Genomic DNA, 17,169 nt, shown 5'->3' on the forward strand with positions numbered 1-17,169 from the left:
GCCGGGACCTTTTTCTTCTCTTCCTTCATTTTGAACCGCAGAGATTAAGAGAAAGAGAGGAAGCAACACAGGGAGAGAGGCGATCATCACTCTCGATCTCTCTTGATTCAAGCTGCGACAATTTTTGTGAGTTGGGTCGCGCTAAGCATGGGATTGCCAAAATGTAGGGAAACATGTTTCCTAGGGTTGGCGGACCTAGATCCTCCCCATTCTCAGTGACAGCCAACTGCGTCAAAGCGGCCTATCTCCTCACGCCGGATGGACTTGATCCTAGACGAGGTGGAGAGACGTTGGAGCTTCTTGGGACACGATCAGAAGTGGTCTTCTTCCTCGCCTTATCTCTTGTCACCTCTCGGCCCTGTCCGATCTTCTTGTTCTCTCTCTCTATCTCTCCTTGCCCTCCCTCCCTTTCCGCCTTCGATCTCCGTCGGTCGGGCGCTTTTTTCAATCCACACCATAGGAAAAGAAAAGAAACCTATGTCCCCCCTGTTTTTCCCCCCTTCTTTTTGACCTAGTATGACCAATCCTGCTTTTTTCGTTATCTCTTCTTTTGTCTTTTCGTTTTGTGGAGGGTAAGTAAACACATCAATCGTGATCAACTAACGATGACATATGAGCGACAAAGAGAACTTTGTCCGATAGTTCCGGCCGATCAATAAAGATGTCTTCTGTATAGGTTAGCAGCATATGAATCACACTGGAGATTCTTTTAGATTGGTTACCATTACCCTACTATGTTTACGCTTATGGCCCTTTGTTTTGGGTCGCAGGGCCTCAGCCTGGCCAAGGAGCTCATAACATTAGAATGACTGTTGCAATCGGTGAAATTGCTGTGGCAAGTTCGAATACTACACCAAACCGTAAAATCATATGGAAACAAGAGTAATAATGATGAAATTGTCAGTGCTGCACAGCCTGTGAGCTCGGGGCAATGCCGAGGCAAAAGAGCCGGGGCTCTTGGGGACATATGTATTATCACTTGTCTAACTTAACACAAGTTCCATCTGGAGGGGTACTTGTTGGGTAGCACTGGCGTTGGCGGCAATGGGACTCAACTTCACAAACAATGCAACTCTGGGTCACATATGTTTTAGTAGAGATGCCACTTTGGCAATAGACTGAGATCTATCTTCCTGGGATCAGCAGATGGGAGCAAATGGATGTTTCGATTCAAGAGGAGCATTAATACTCTACATCACTCATTTACAAGCAGGAAAAACGTTTTTCTGAGCAGACGAGAGACTTTTGAAGAAGTCTGAGCTAACTAAGAACTCTTCTTTTGATTTTTTTAAAGAGAAAAGGAGAATTAAAGAAAAAGCTGATGTGAAAAGGAATCTAGGGTCAAGAGCTGAGCAGTTTAAAGCTTCAGAAAAAAAAAAACTCTGAAGAGGTTCAGTTCGGTCATTTATTTCTCTCTCGTTTTCGTCGTGAACGAACACTGCATAAGTTTGTGAATTTCTGGGGGAGAGCAGAAATGATAAATTTGGAGTAAAATTGGTCTGACTGAATATGTTCATTCCAAAAGTCTTGGTTTTCATTTTTGAGCCAATAGCCGAAGAGAACCAGGGCGGCTTCCAAGTATTTAAAGGTGCTCTCATCGTAGCAAACCTTGAGCAGGAAGAGCTGGACATGGTCGAAATCAGGCGTGCTAGCGGCGTCAACGATGGTCTTCTTGATCGTTCCGAAGAGAGGGAAGAATCGTTCCGTGGCCCCTCCAAACAGCCTCCGAGAGAACCAGTCGAAGAAAGCCTGTGCGGGTGGGACGGCCGAAGGAGCTGGGCGGAGAGAGGAAAGGTTGGAGAGGATTGGGGCCGAGATAGCTTCAATGTGGATCAGCAATCTATCCAGCCTCTTTTTGAACCAACGCGGTTCCAGTAAGTTTGGGTTCCCGTCCGTCGACAAGTGCCGGACACATAACACTCCATCGTTGTGCCGGGTGATCACGACATTCTCCGGTTCGAAGGTTTTGTACCACGTCCGAGTCCCCACCATCGCCTTCGCATAGACCTCGGCAAAGCGATCTATGATAGCCCGCCCGGGACCGACCAATTCCGAGGGTATCTGCCAGACTCGCGCACCAGACATCCAGCTCAGCATTGCTTTCCTTCCCTTCTGATTCGCTCGGTACGGCGGGCCCAGGGTCATGTCAAGAAGTTCAAAGTTTCCTAACTTCAGCTTTGGGTCGTCTTGGTTGACAGAGGTGCTCGAGTCGGTATTTCCGAATCTCATGTAGGTTCTCGCATAGTTTTTGTTGATGATCTTATTTGGCTTGTCCACCTCATTTTCGTCTTGAAAAAGGTTCATAGGATTCTTTCCCTGGATGAACGAAGCAGCTCGGGCCCAAAAATAATCATCCGATCTAAAACTTAATTTCCATTCCTTGGTACAAGTGTTTTTGAGCCAGATTGCGAGGATTCCCAAAGCGGTGTTACAGGCTGTGTCCTGTTCATGGAGGTATTTGGCCATCCAATCCTGCACCGGCCCAAACGTTCTATCAAGCGGTTTGTCAAGAGAGACTCTTCCGAGCACCGGGAGGCCTTGCTTGGGGCTGAAGATTTCCCCCAAAAGCCAGAACTCCAGGTTCCGAAGGTCAGGTTTGGAAGGCGCGTTACTCTCAAATATCTCCCACAGGAGGTCATGGGCGTATATGATCCATTTATGGAGCTCTGTAAATAGCAAGCTGAAGTATTCAATATCGTATAAATCTCCGCTTGAGTCCAAGGGAACAACCAAGGCCATCGACTCCTTGGGGTCCACGGGTCCAATGATCAAACCACCCTCGGGAAAGTCGACTCCTATCCTCGCTTGACCCATCCAGAAGTGTTCACTAAACTGATATTCATCGACTCTCCGGAGAGCCGGTTGAAATTTCTTCGCGTAAACCTCGGCCAGGCGAGCGCATTCCGGCTCTTTTCTGTGATCGATTTGCGCGTCCAATGGGATAACGGGGGGCATGACCCCAACCAAGGGTGAAGGAAGACCCTTTGGCCGATGCCTTCTCAACATCGCATCAAACTCGTCCTTCACAGAGCCCTCTTGGGGCACTTCATGTGCAGGTCTGGTAGGCTGAGAGGATCCGGGGTGTTCCGGTCGGCTTTCTGGGTTCTCTATCGGTGCATCGGCGCCTCTAGGTAGGGAGGAAGCCGGGTCAGTGGTCCCAACCAAAGGTAGACCCGTTGACCGAAACCTTCTCAACAGCGCATCAAACTCATCCTCCGTTGGACCCTCTTGGGGCACAGGTCTGGCGGGCTCAGAGGATCCGGGGTGTTCTGGTTGGCTTTCTGGTTTCTGTACCGGCGCATCGGCGCCTCTAGGTAGGGAAGAAGCCGGGGCCGTGGTCCCAAGCAAGCGTGAAGGAAGGCCCGTTGACCGAACACTTCTCAAGAGCACATCAGCATCATTCTCCATTGGGCCCTCCTGGGGTTCCTGTGCAGGTCTGGTGGCCTGAGAGGATCTGGGATGTTCGGGTCGGCTTTCTGGGTTCTGTACCGGCGCATCGGCGCCTCCAGTTTGGGAAGTAGCCGGGGCAGCGGAGAGTTCGGCCCATACAAACTCCCAATCTGGCTCTGCGATGGAAGAGCTCAAATGAACCGACCCGTGCCCAGAGATCCCAGCTCCAGAGGTCCCAGTCCCAGAGTGGTAGTCTTCCGGTGCTTGGTTCAAAACGGGTTGAAGAAAGCTCTGTAAAGCCCGATCCGGCTGCCAGTTCGGTATTGCAGGACTTTCTCGTGCTCCGTCCGGCCCCCGGTTCGGTTCATCCAAAGGGGCTCGGCTGGGCAGCCCGCTCGCGTCACCGCTTCGGTGATCATCGCTGTCCAAGCACGGGCCTTCCGCTGCTTGGTCCAGAGCAGGTCGTAAAAAGCTCTCCAGAGCTCGGTCCGGCTGCCAGTTTGGGATGAAGCTGTCTGAATCTGGGTCTGACTCCCAGTCGACGGCGCGGTCCAGCCGGGCGCCATCCAGCCGGGCCCGCTTCGGCTCCACCCTCGTTTGCGTCCTTCGGCGACCGCGGCTCTTCGAGGCAGTAGCGGGAGCTTGCTCGAGCTGCCGCCCCTTGCATGAGACTGAGACCTTTCGGGTGTTTCTTCTTGTGGAAGGCCCTTCCGCGGTCGGCTCAGAGACAAAATTGCTGGGAAGATGGAAGTCAGGATCAGATCCGGCGCGCCAGATTCTGCCTTCGTTTTCGGGGATGGGCCGGTAATAGTTCTTGCCACCACCGCTACTGCCTACTCCCAAGAACCGCACCCTGGATGACTTTATCGGTCGGAATGCCGCCTTGATTAGTGGTGGTATGACAGCAATCCCACAGAGCGACAGAACTAAACGGAATATTCCAAAGCGTCTCATCATCAGTGCACAGTGCAAAGAATGGATGCGTTTATGTATAATACGAATTTCTTTCGAGTGATCACTCAGAAGAGCCAGAATATCGCAAGCAATAGGACTCTGGCTAGAGGATGATTGATCTATATAGGCAAGAGTAAGATTCAGAGAAAATCTTGCCTCTCGCACATAGATGTATGATGTGAGGCTGAACTTGCGACTTCGGGCCCCAGGGTAGAGTAAAGAAAATCCTCTCGGAATCCTGGGTAATATTTCTGCTCTCTGGCCGGCGATCCGTTAACATTTAGCTTGAGAGGTCAGACCGACGGGCCATACAAACCGTTAGCCTGGAGACCACTGTGGGAACAAGAGATAGGGGCCATGGGCTGTTTGCGTGTCGGATCATGTATGCACACCACGAAAATTCGACGGGACACGTACGCGACGACGGCCGCAGTCAGCTCGAACTTAATCAAGTCGCTCATAGGCGCGAAGCGGGGGCGGGTGCCCACGCTCAGGAGGGACAGCTAGGTTCGTAGTCAAGCAGCTGTCCATCGGTTTCAGAGACGATTCTCTTTGATTCCCGCTTGCTCGCTGTACATAGCAATACCCGTGATCGAGTGAGCGTTCTCTGCGATCCGTGCTTTAAGTTTCAAGACGGCCAAAAGCAACCGCTGCGAGTATGAGATCATGTTCAACTTCCGAGACCCCTTTCTGCTGGGTGAGTTGGTTTGGCTGTATGCAGCTGCGGTGAGGGGCTTGAGCCGGGTGGGCTGTGAAGCTGGGCAGCCTGGCGAGCGGAGGGGTGCATACATCCCACCCCATCCTGGCCACTCAACTCGAGCCGACTTGACAGACACATACAACATACTCGGCCGGAGGATGGCAGAGAGGTGAAGCGAAACAGGACGGCCGAGAAGGACTACGGAGCCCAGGATGACGACGAGCCTCGAGAACAAGAGCAATGTGACCAGCAGCAAACAGCCCAACGAGCACTACTACCACCAATCCAAGCAGCAGACAACTCAGAATAATAACCACCACCCCCAGCAGCCCTTCATCAACACCTCCCCCGCCTCATCCTCATCCTCCACCTCAAACCACCAGCTCAACAAGAAAACCAAGCCAGAATGCTCAGCCCAAAGGCACCCCCAATTCGACCAGGAGACCCTCAACCAGATCGATCGGGTCGAGCTGCAGAGACTCTGGGGCCCTCATCTAGTCCCACTTCAATTCGTCATCCAACGGAGTATTGCTCAGGTCTTCAGCGAACTTCAGATATTGTCTCAGACGTGCGAACACTTTCCATCACTCCTCTCCCATCTCTGACTCATACCATCACAAAATGGAGAAGAAAAAAACACACCATGTCACCTCACTCACACTCAAACGCGTCTCTTCCTCTTTGAACTCATCAAGCACACCAACTCTAGATGACTACCATCGCAGAAAACACGTCATTGACTTTGTCATCCACAGTCGTCGTCAGCTCATCAAGCTACTCGTTCTCGTCAAATGGTCATCCAACTCTGCCCCTGTCCATAAAATAATGGTATTTTTTTTCTCTCAGTCCTATCTAGAAGACTTGATCGACAGCCGATCACATCAAATTATCACAACTGATTATTTTCGTTTGTTTAATTTTGTTTCATGTAAATATTCGCTCCCTCCAATTCACTTCCGTTGTTCTTTTGCCTGGATGAGTCTCACCATCTTCTCTAGAGTATCGTCGCATTCCTGCAACGTCAAAACAGCCAATTCGAGCGTAATGTGAATATTCTCAAAGCTTCGAAGGAAAATTTTCATTCGGCTAGGTCAGTAGCAAGCAATACCCTTTTCGATTTCTCACCAAAAAAAAAAAAAAAAAAGTCAAGAGATGAATGACAAAATTTGGATCTCATTGGGTCGACTAGAATGCGAAATTATGATCTTCCGACTGCTCTGCAAGTTTTAACAAATGGGTACCCGACCCTCCCAGGACGGCTTATTGACCAATTTGACTCCAAACCGAAATTATCGGATTCTGAAGTCATCAAAATCATGCAAGACTTGAACGAGTTGATCAGATATCGGTTAGCTTCATGCGAGGTCATCCCGAAAGACTTTCGGTCCTATCGAATTTGTTCGTCAAACCATTCCACATCCCCTTTTCATTGACTGACAGCTGCTTTTTGGCGGGCGTGATCATCCGTATCCAAATATATGTCTACAACAGATGATGGCAGAGTCGTCTTTAGAATCGAGAGAATGTTTGAATGTAGCCTTACCCTAGGCGGCGGGGAACTAGATTCCCAATGGTATCTATTACACGTCGAGTTCTTATTCCGAGTCACCGGCCCCCGAGGAAAAGGTTGGCATTTCAACAACTCTGCCATTTATATTCTGCTCTCTGACCATTTACTGAAGAAGAGGAAAAAACCTAAATCTCCTTGTACACAGACTTCATGAGCATTCCCCAAGGCCCAGTCAAAAATCAAATCATCGAGTGTGGAAATAGGACGATGGCTCCCAATACTCTGCCCACAGAGTCGGATCCAGATCCTAAACCCCCTGAACGGCCTATAATGAAACTGTTTGCTTACCTTCGTCAGTCACTGTTTCTTGATTCATTTCCCTAGGTTAGAATAGAAAGCAGGCATTTGCAGCTTTTCGATGCTTACTAGTCAAATTAAAACAAACGATTTAAAACTAGGCGATCTTTGTCTGAATTATCAACTGGAGGCATTGCATTACCAAGCAAGTCAGCTCGGCAGGTCTGCTTGGGCTACCCACACTAGACTCTTGATCTCACCTGATCGGGGTAATCTGACCATAATGTATTGGTTGTGAGTATTATCACGCCATATCAAGCTTTTCACAATCAAATGTTCTGCTGTGGAAATTGACACATTCAAGTTTCTCTCATTGGCCTTCTTTTAGACACGCTCGACCTGTACCCACTATAGTCCCTCGACCTGGTCAGCAGCCTTCCAAGAATCCCCCGCAACCCACCCCACAGGGCACTCTCACTATTAGGCGGCATGTTGAGCGACATAGCCCAAGCCGAACGCGTGCGTTAGATTTCTTAAACGGGTACCCACTGAAAGACAAGCTGTCACCAGATGGACAAGATGGTGACTTTGGCGCCAGTCACACCGAGCGATTACAAGTATTATGGAGGCCAATCGAACTTACAAATCAAGCAGGCTCAGTCACGCAGGAGACCTTGAAGGGCTTGAAGATCCGACAGGGAGATGAGGTGGATTTTTTGAAAAGCGAAGCCGGACTGATCGAGCTCGAATTGACAATGTCCGAACTCTGCTTGGAAAGCATTATTCAACGAGCTGTCCGTGTTCACACAGATTGTACTCTGAGGCGGGCCTTTTCGGACTTGACACGACTAGAGCGGCCAGCAGGCGGTTCTTCAACGCATGCCGTTCCCTACTTTAGCTCAGTACGGCTGATACCTTGGGAGGGTTCTAGCAACTCAGAGCGTTTTGCGAAGTCAATTGAGGTCGGTCTACATGCGCGGCATGCCGTTGAAGTCTTAATCGATCAATTTTCAGGTCGGTTCAGATTGCAATCAGTCACCCATCCTTACCGGCCGAATGAAGATGATAACGACTCGGTACACAGGCTGGGAGGTGGCTGCTTTAGTGGCTATAATCCGTTTAGGCTCAGCCAGTCTGCAAATAAAATCAATCTGAATCCAGGTGGACTGAGGGATGTTCTTGTCCGTTTAAAATCAGATGTCAGTATGCCAGATCGTCTTCCAATCCCATCCATCACCACATCATTAAAAAACACGGCAGAAAATTAGTAAAATAAAGCTAATGCTTCAATTGGATCGGCAATTTCGAACATTATTTCTCTAGATCTTACTCGATCAAATTGAGTTCAAAGCTCGACTATTAGGGATTCGAACAACGCGAAACTTGCCGATTCAACTACAGCTTCTTTCGATGCCTTCATACTTATCATCTCCAACAACGATTCCACAGCATATATTCCAATTAACACTGTATTGTAGATTATCCAATTTTCCGCATCATTATTTGCTGATCATGGTCACCGAGCATGGTATTCGATGTGCCCTGATCATCGTCAATCAGGATCGAGACGCCCAACCTAGCAATAAGGGCGGAAGTAGTATGTTTTGGAATGTCAACTCAGTCTCAGCGGTTGAAGTTCCTACTTTTGTTGACGATCTGGATGAAGACGGCGGGGTGTTGGATCAGTTAAGCCTCTTAGTTTCCCTCCGTCTGGCTTTTTGCCCTCAATCCTAAACCTCCCTTGGTGGATTATATCTCATCTCCTTGACTTCTCTTTGCAGGTTTACACTGAGCCGGACGCAGTTTCAATACGTTTATCACTATTGCCTGTCAGTTTGCTGCCTTGACAAAGCACAATTCAGTTGACTTTCATGCTAATTTATGTTTTTAATATTTTACATCACCCCATAAACTCTCGCAAACAAAACATCACATAACATCACAGAGTTCAAGTCACACTAAGTCAACTCAAGGCTCAGTTGAGGCGGAATGGAATTAGCTATGAACAAATGTTACCGTTAACAACCGAGATAATCAAAAAACAATACCAGGAGCACCGGAATCAGCGATCTAAACTGATAAGAAAACCACCCCCACCATCGATCAAACTGCCCGAATTTCACCCGGCATTCGAAGTGAACGGTTTGTTGAGCATCCCCCTCCAAGGAATCATCAAACCCACGTTCTTCCATAGTGATCATCAACTTGAGCAAAAGGATATCTTCGCTGGTAACAATCTGGCAGTTGCAGTCTTCCTTCAACCAGATTCCCACTTCGGTGTCCAAGTTGAGTGTTTCTCCTTCTTCCGTAATGTCTCGCTGGTTTGTCATAACAGAAAAGGCTGACATGCAATGTGTTTTACGCTGTCGCAAATTGTATTTTTGTTTTACTTTTTGGGAAATCATCAATCCTTTACAGATTGAAGTCCGCTTCAAATTCAATTCCGACAAACTCAAGGCTGATGAACTCGAAAAGATTATCAAATCCAAAGAGAAAACTCTCAACTCAAAAATCGTGTCGGAGTATTTAATGAAGCAATCCAAATCCAAATCCTCAAACTTACGGAATCTTGGACGGCCGCCCCAAGGCAATGAAGATGACGATGACGATGAAGATGAGGAACCGCTATCGAGAAGGACACAGACAACGCGTCCCAAACCCGTCTCGCCAGTAGCGGTGAATCCAGTCGAGCAGTCATCACCAAAGGAATGCCCCGATCTGGAAGAAGATCCCGATGACCAACTCGTCGATTCTGACTCGTGGTCAATCGATCCTCACTCAAGCCAATTTGTCATCCGCTTCCAACACTTCAATCAACGGATCGATCAGATTTATCTGCTCTCAATCCAGAAATTCTTCAAGCTAATCCATTCTTCTGCCACTTCCGTGCCTTGAATACTTCCCCATCTTCGACTCGTCCTTTTTTGTTTGTTGGTTTGGTTGCCCCAAATAAGAACCAATCAAAAACAGAAAACCTGTCATAAACATATGTGCATTAACATATATGTATATAGATAGATAGTTATACATAGATGTGAACTTGCCATGCAATTTCTTTGGTTCCACTTTTAAAGCCCCCCCCCCCCTTTTTTGCACATAGGTAAGAAAAACATATTGTATATATTGCAGTTGTGTTTTTCTTTTTCTGTTCTTCTTTCTCATTGAATTGCGTGTAGTAAGCTTTCCGTCATTATCTTCAATACATATGCACACATATGGATACTGGCGCCTTTGAAGTTGGGTGTGACACAGAAAGAAAGGCTTCAAAGGGTTTTTCTAGCTGGGTTATGCAGCCCAGCTTGTTTTTCAGCATTATTTGTATTGAAATCTCCTGCAGCAAGACAGAAATATTGGTGCAGTGGGTGTGTTGAGAATAAAAATTAAGAAATGTTTCAGTAGTTTTCCATTTTCTTGGTTTTTTTTTTTTTTTCAAAAATACATCTGCAATTGGGGAGGCTGCGGGGAGTTGGTAAGAATGAATGCAAGGGGAAATAATGAAAAATTAGTGCTCTTAAAGTGGAAAACATATAATATTCAAGCCTCATGAGTGCAAGTTCACTGTTGGAAAACTGATATGGACCAATCTTCAGGGGGTAGAGGGATGATAGTAGATCCCATTCCAAAACAAAAACTTCCATATCAACTTTGTGACATTTACTCAAAGAGTATATGATTTATGTCACCCATCTTTGAGAACCTTGAATTTCTTCTATTTTTTTCCTTTCACTATGAAAAAACAACTCAAGAAACTGCTGTCAGTTGACATGCAGCATACTCAAGTTGATATTGAGTTGATACCAGGCTCAGACAAATTAATCCCAGGGCAGTACACACTGGAATGTTTGGAAGTTCCTCAGCTTAAGTCTAGTGCACAACTGGGGTGCAGAGACTGAGCCCTGTCAAGGCTCAGTGCAGATCAGCCCCTCTGGCCCAGTCAGCAAGGGGGTCATAGGCACCCAGGCCAGGATGCATGTAATACCCATCCAGTTGACCTTGAGGAATCTATCCCGGTTGACAAATATACACAGCAACCAGTTGAGTCTTGACCCAGAGGGCTCTCTCCCGGCCAACATGATGATGCAATAGTTGACTGGTCATCAAGTGGGTCTCAGCCCTCTCAAGTGCTGGTCATCAAGAGGATCTCATGTTCTGGTCATAGAAAGGGTTGTGTACCCACTCAATGAATGGTTGTGTGCCGGTCATCAAGAGGGCTGAGACCACTTGATGACTGGTATGTTCAGGTCATTGAAATGGTTGAGACCCACTTGATGACCTGTTCATTGAGAGGGCTCAGACCCTCTTGCTGACTGGTGTTTGCTGGTCATTAGAGCGGGCTGAGACCCTCTTGATGACCAGCACAAGGCTTGCCAAGACCCTCTGGATGACCAGTATGTTTGTTTTGGTCATTGAGAGGGTTGTGTACCCTCTTGATGACCAGTGTGTGCCAGTCATTGTGTAGTTATGTTGGCCAGGAGGAATTGCTCCGGTCAACGTGCTTGTACCCAGTCAAAGTGGGTGGCCTCTTTGCTGGGAGGGATGTGTCCATGAGGCCAAAGGAATCATTATGGGATTGTGCAGTCCATTGGCCAGGCTGAGTTTCTGAGGACACCTGGAGGCACAGTGCTCAAACTTGAGCCCTTAGCTGTGCCTTGTGGCTTAGCACCAGCCCATGCTGAGCTAGGCTGGAAGTACCCTGAAAGAACCCAGGTACTGATCAAAGTACTAGCATGGTAACTGTATGTCAACTGACATCAGTTTCTCAAGTTTTTTTCATAGTGTTTGTAGAAGCTGCTGACCAATCAATCATTGCCAAGTTTTGTGAGGTAGTGGTGGTGTTGGATGTTTTGTAATTGACTGACAATGGGAGGTATGTGTAGTATCATCATGCCTCCCAGGTGAAACTCAGGTGAATCAATGTTGTCACTTGTTTTTACCCAGCAACACAAACTTCAGTGTACCAGCTGTACATAGCAGAATAATACCCCAACGAGGGTGGATTGCTTAATAATGACAGTCTATTAGCCTGGTTCAAGTTGGTTCTTGAACAGCAAAGTTTTGAATTTTAATTAAAACCAGCTCACTTAAGGACATTTTAGCTTAAAAAGTTGATTCCCATAACCATTCTAAGCTCCCTATTTTTTGGACCAGCAAGTGTGATTTCAGTTGGGGACTTAAAATGCCCCAAAGTGAACTGGGCTATTTCATTCATGATTTTATGGGCAAAAAGGTGGCTTGTGTCACTTTTCTAGTGTTTATGGTGTTCAAAGTTGAAATTTATGCGTGTATGAATGTGTAAATCATAAATTCATAACACTTTGTAGGCTGGGAAAGCCCAAGATTACATCATGAATTTCACACCATAATTGCAAGAAACCTTCATGTAATATTCACCTGGAATTGAAGCTGGGAAAAATAAATTATCTCCCAAGAATAATTCACATAGCTGCTCTTAATGACTCAAAACTCAACCCAATTTGTACCATCAATCAGAGACCTTATCATCACACAACAATGAGCTATATTCCATCTCATGTTGTTTCAATTTCTTTCAATTTCTTCAAGGGGCTTGTAGCATCTTTCCAAATTGGGACAATCTAACAGATATTTGCTAAGAAAGTTAGTGCCTGTGATCATGCTCATACCACCTGGTTGTGGCTTCTTCTTTGCTACTGAAAACATGGTCACATTTTTTGTCTCAATTCTCAGTTTCTAATGATATTACTCGCACATAAGGACTTTGACCCATAGAGAATGCGGTGACCTTTTCACAGAGATAATCTACCCTAGCATAACTTCGTTTGAGGGTGAGCTTTCAAACGGATTCCTGTGGAAGAATATCCAATCAGTAAGATATAGACCAGAGGGTTAAATTGGATCGGGCGGAAGCGTACATGAAGAAGAGCGTTCATCTTGTTCACGCGGCTCAAGACACTCAAGTCGATTGTCTTGTCGCCAAAGTCGACAATCAGGCCACCCAAGATGGTAGGCTTAACGACGTTCTTGATTCGGACCGTCTTGGCCTGCTAGACACACATGGTCAGAAGATCATTCTCGCCGATTATGGAATGAGTCAATATAACGGCCTTACCTCAGCGGCAGTGCTTTTCTTCAAGCTGGTTTCCAGGCGACTTTGGAGCGAGGATTCAAGGGGTTGGGCCGAGGTGATTGTGATAGTCATCTCGCCGCGATGAGCACTCATCAAGTTCAAAAAGTCTTCAATGACCTAACAAGAGAGTTCTATTAGAAACTCGACCTTATTCTGGTCCGACAAATCGCAGTCTGTTTCTTTCATAAGTACTCACTTTCTCGGTTTCGTATAAACGACCATTCTCTCCGAGGACATCGAAGAAGTTCTTGGTTAGTTCGGTTGGTTGACCAAGTTTGCTCATCATGTCAGATAACCCTTTCTTGCGGTCGCTTGCTTGAAGGGTAGGGTTGTGGAGGAACTGCTTGATGGCCGATCCTAAAGATGTTTGATAAATGAAATGTGTCAGAAAGATGGACCTAGCGTAGGACGATCTGTTGAAGAGAATTTCATGGGGCATCAAGGCGGACCATCTTTGCTAGAAAGCACCCGCTGGATGGACGAAAGGTCTTTCTCGACGGTGCTCAAGGTCTTTTCATCCTTCTTGATTGCGGCCGAGTATAATGCGCTTGCGTATTTCCCCGAGAGTCCTTGCAACTGAATCGGTGGCTGGCGTGAGTCACAACATCAATGACGTCAGTTGGCGGTCCGTTCTGCATGATGCTCATGTACTGGATTCCATCCCAGGCAAAATGAACCCGGGAGACTGGTCCGATAGGGTGGACTGACCTGTTTGGAGGCGGCGGTTGCATATCCACGGGTGCATTTCAAGGCACGGTAGACTGGGCCGGATGCCATGACTTGTCGCTCTCTTTCGATGATCGGTCGGGTGGGAGTGGTGCCGTGGGCTCGGTGCTTGGTTGGTGGTGCGGTGTTGCTGCTGCCCGGTGGCTGGCTTCCAATCTTACCCGAGGGGGACCCACTCGACTGAAGCATACACTCGCTATTCGCATACATCACACCTTATTGTGCTCGCTGCGTACATACATATAACATGAACTTCATTTCTCTCTGAAATGTATTTTTCCAAGTCTATAAATTTACAACTGGCGGCTTGGTATTCACTCGACGTGTTCTGCAGCCATGATGATTGTACGAGTTCAAGCTTGAAGAATCCATGGCTGCTGACCGAGTGTTTGGACTTTTTGAAGAATGGATACCAAAGTTAACGTTCTCCAAGCATCGCTCGATAATCATGGTCTCACTGATCTTAAATTTAACAGTGTTGATAAGCTTGATGAAATCTTTCATGCAATCATGAATCTTAACAATCCCCCAAATTCGGTGCTACAAGAACGATGTGTGTCAAGTAGAAAGAAATTATGCGGTACAACAATGAGAGTATGGAACAAGGATTGAATACGGTAGGTGTTTGGAGAAGTCTTGAAAAGAAAGTGGAATGGCAGAGTTGAATTTGCCGTAGGTCCATGTAGAAGAGTGCTGGAGGAGAGGTCTATGTAAAAGAGTGCTGGAGGGTCATAAATTTCAACCCCAGTTTGTCAAGCAGCTTCAATGCGTTCTGACTTGGAACCAAGATTTGCACACGCGAGCGTCAGTTAGTTAGCCCATTCAGCGTAGTCCTGGGTAACGCGAAAGTAATAATAAGAGTAATAATGTGTTAGTATATTAGGTTGATTCTCGTGCAACTGGGCAATTATGGATCTCAAGAACGAGAAGGAGATTGCAGAGATGACTTACGGAGCCTAATACAGCTGAAATTTTCACAGCTTCAGATCTCACAGTGCCCATTTGGCGCTTTTGGGTCGATGAACCGGGGCCATAATTACCATATTCTTGGTAAGTAACGTGTTCATTTCGAGGTTCTGACCCTTCATTCCAAGGAATCCATCCCAGGGGATTGACGATGTTGCTCAGGAAAGAATTCTGGAAAACCACGGCTGCGTATGGTGACCACGGGCGACCGAAGTATACTGACCCGGGTTGGGTGGTTTGGCTGGATGGCAGTACTTTGGATTTGTTGATCACAAACATCGTGTTTCCTCCTTGACTTCTTCGCTGGGCAGTAATGCTATTTTTGAAGAACATGGGACGGAAAATCAAGTATGAAACTTGAGTGTCAGATTGTGGGTTACTTCATTCTGTCCTATCACCACACGTACGTTGCATAGTGCTTAGGGGGTTTGACAACTATTTCGGACATCTCAAACCAAGCGGTTCCGGGGCCGAAGATGAAATCTGATTTGTGGGAAAAACAGGCACAGGCAGCATTAGCACCATTTTTCTTTTATTCTGATGGGCCCAATATTCAGAAGGAATTGCTTACCGACGGCTCCTTCAACTCGACATCCATAGAAGTATGAAGAAAGGGTTTTGACCAAAAGAGTGTCCTGGTAGCTGCTGAAAGTACAATATTTATAGACTGAGATTGTTTGAATTTCGTCAGTTTGAGCTCTGGCTTGATGTTTTCAATACATCTCAAGGATAAAAAGAGAAAAACTAGGCAAAGTTTGATAAAAACTGACTGACCATGTTTCTGTCCCTCGGCTGTTAATGCCACTGCTTGGGTATCAGTCCCTGTCCCGAATGAATTTATGGCATTCCTATTTTTTGGAAAGTAGATTGATTAGTTCATACTGTGTGTATTAAACCCCGGCGAAGTTGCCTGCTAGTGCTACTTTGGCTTGTATGAGAGTTGTGAAAAATGGTTGGGATTGTCACTCACACGTTGCGCATCTCGAAACTGCATAGTGCAACCGGGGGATCATTGCAAAGTGATGAAGGGCCAATCAGCCGAATTCTACTGGTTTTGAAGCCTTCTGAAGGCTGAACAGCAGCACTCAAGCTTGCATGACATACCGGGGGCTTTGCACCCAAATGGCTGAACTTGGGGCATTTTCACCACCGCGACTTGCTGCGCTGACTGCCACCTGTACCGTGACTTGATTGCTAGCAAGCGAGGTGGGATCAGACGAGTATCCTTGAATCCGTAGAGGCTATTCCCCCGATGAACCGATGGAGATTTGCATTTTCATCAGCCTTGTGCCGCTTCTCTCTTTCTCGTGACTGTGATAATATTGCAATCGCATTTGGAGGATTGTAACTTACGTATTTGTACTTGATGTGGACTTGTTCATGGTATGTACCTACAACAAAAACCGTCAATGTGTCAGCCCGCGAACCGGGCAAGTTGTCATTTTTCCTAGGAAGCCCATTCCTCGTGCTATGGCATTGGGAGCTTACCAGCGGTGATGAAAATGATCTGCGGGCCTTTTAATGTCTTCAACGCGTTTACTGCGGCAGTGATAGTGCTATCAACAACAAGATAAGATCGAGGGGATGTCAGCTGAGTGTGCTTTTTGGGACAAATGGCGCCGTTCAGACTGAGTACTTACTTGAACTCTCCATGGTGGGCATTGTTTTGCCGCACGACCAAACTGCCGGGTGGCGGGTCTGTGGAGCTGAAGGAGTTTTCTTGACCTCGTTTTTGGTGAAGAGCTGCTGAAGGAATGTAACTGCTCACGCAGATTTGTGACGTGTATAACAGTGAAAAAAGAATGTAGATGACAATTGCAGATGCCATTCTGTTAGTATAATAATGATTGTATGGTGCAAGGATGCGAAGTAGTGACTATTGAGATAAGGAATGAAAGTGATGGGGGTATAGGAGAGGTACCCCGAGTCGACAGCTTATGAAGTAATCTGCTCAGCGACTGGCTCCCGTAGGATCCCACTGACACGACGCTTCTAGCCTCTAGGGACATATATTCGGATGAAACACATCTGATGGTCTCGAGGGTCATTGGTCAAATCATCCCAGAAGCCTCCATCTCCATGACTTTCTCTGCACTGCACTCAGCTGGGAAAATTACAATACGCGGCCGGAGAATGTCCTGACCAGTTCATACTCTCGCATACATCAGCATACATACTCGTACAGAACACAATCTTCTTCCACGTGGCAACTGCGTTGCGTTGCCATCCTATAAGCACTGATTTATAATTTTTTAAAACGAACCCCTAGGAGAATGCTCCAGTTTTCTTATTTATGTAGTGAAACACTAACGACCTTACGTGCAAACAAGGTTGCTGATCTACTGTCTAAAGGGTTCATGCACATACAAGTAGGCCGCCACTAGCCGGCGTCACCGTGTCGACGAGGATTCGCGGAACACAGAACTTCGGCGACTGAATTCTGAAGATCCCTAAAGCGTTATGTGTATGTATGCGTCGACGAAAGATTTTGCCGCAGCTATGGGGGCAAATTTTTTGCTC

General features: G+C 46.8%; 5 protein-coding genes across 5 annotated transcripts; 2 read left to right on the forward strand and 3 right to left on the reverse strand.

Moving 5' to 3' along the window:
- Positions 1-173: 173 nt before the first annotated feature.
- On the forward strand, positions 174-515 carry PtA15_12A343 (uncharacterized protein; the record flags this gene model as incomplete). Its single annotated transcript, XM_053161942.1, has 1 exon — positions 174-515. The coding sequence occupies one exon, from the start codon at positions 174-176 to the stop codon at positions 513-515; it is 342 nt and encodes a 113-aa protein (XP_053025909.1).
- An 886-nt stretch (positions 516-1,401) lies between these two features.
- On the reverse strand, positions 1,402-4,805 carry PtA15_12A344 (uncharacterized protein; the record flags this gene model as incomplete). Its single annotated transcript, XM_053161943.1, has 3 exons — positions 1,402-4,463; positions 4,535-4,628; positions 4,737-4,805. The coding sequence occupies 3 exons, from the start codon at positions 4,803-4,805 to the stop codon at positions 1,402-1,404; spliced, it is 3,225 nt and encodes a 1,074-aa protein (XP_053025910.1).
- Positions 4,806-5,256: 451 nt separating this feature from the next.
- Positions 5,257-9,746, forward strand: PtA15_12A345 (uncharacterized protein; the record flags this gene model as incomplete). Its single annotated transcript, XM_053161944.1, has 12 exons — positions 5,257-5,612; positions 5,740-5,872; positions 6,043-6,134; positions 6,234-6,442; positions 6,536-6,670; positions 6,760-6,906; positions 7,013-7,145; positions 7,240-8,050; positions 8,175-8,536; positions 8,633-8,680; positions 8,797-9,136; positions 9,270-9,746. The coding sequence occupies 12 exons, from the start codon at positions 5,257-5,259 to the stop codon at positions 9,744-9,746; spliced, it is 3,243 nt and encodes a 1,080-aa protein (XP_053025911.1).
- A 2,917-nt stretch (positions 9,747-12,663) lies between these two features.
- Positions 12,664-13,893, reverse strand: PtA15_12A346 (uncharacterized protein; the record flags this gene model as incomplete). Its single annotated transcript, XM_053161945.1, has 6 exons — positions 12,664-12,675; positions 12,743-12,871; positions 12,940-13,074; positions 13,154-13,314; positions 13,407-13,545; positions 13,666-13,893. The coding sequence occupies 6 exons, from the start codon at positions 13,891-13,893 to the stop codon at positions 12,664-12,666; spliced, it is 804 nt and encodes a 267-aa protein (XP_053025912.1).
- A 599-nt stretch (positions 13,894-14,492) lies between these two features.
- PtA15_12A347 (uncharacterized protein) lies at positions 14,493-16,477 on the reverse strand (the record flags this gene model as incomplete). The annotated part of the gene is made up of 10 exons (XM_053161946.1): positions 14,493-14,516; positions 14,635-14,965; positions 15,057-15,132; positions 15,221-15,316; positions 15,424-15,497; positions 15,620-15,637; positions 15,754-15,890; positions 16,003-16,040; positions 16,138-16,205; positions 16,290-16,477. The coding sequence occupies 10 exons, from the start codon at positions 16,475-16,477 to the stop codon at positions 14,493-14,495; spliced, it is 1,050 nt and encodes a 349-aa protein (XP_053025913.1).
- Between the last annotated feature and the right edge of the window lie 692 nt (positions 16,478-17,169).

The sequence above is a fragment of the Puccinia triticina genome, chromosome 12A (assembly GCF_026914185.1).
Source record: "Puccinia triticina chromosome 12A, complete sequence".
Lineage (NCBI taxonomy): Eukaryota > Fungi > Basidiomycota > Pucciniomycetes > Pucciniales > Pucciniaceae > Puccinia > Puccinia triticina.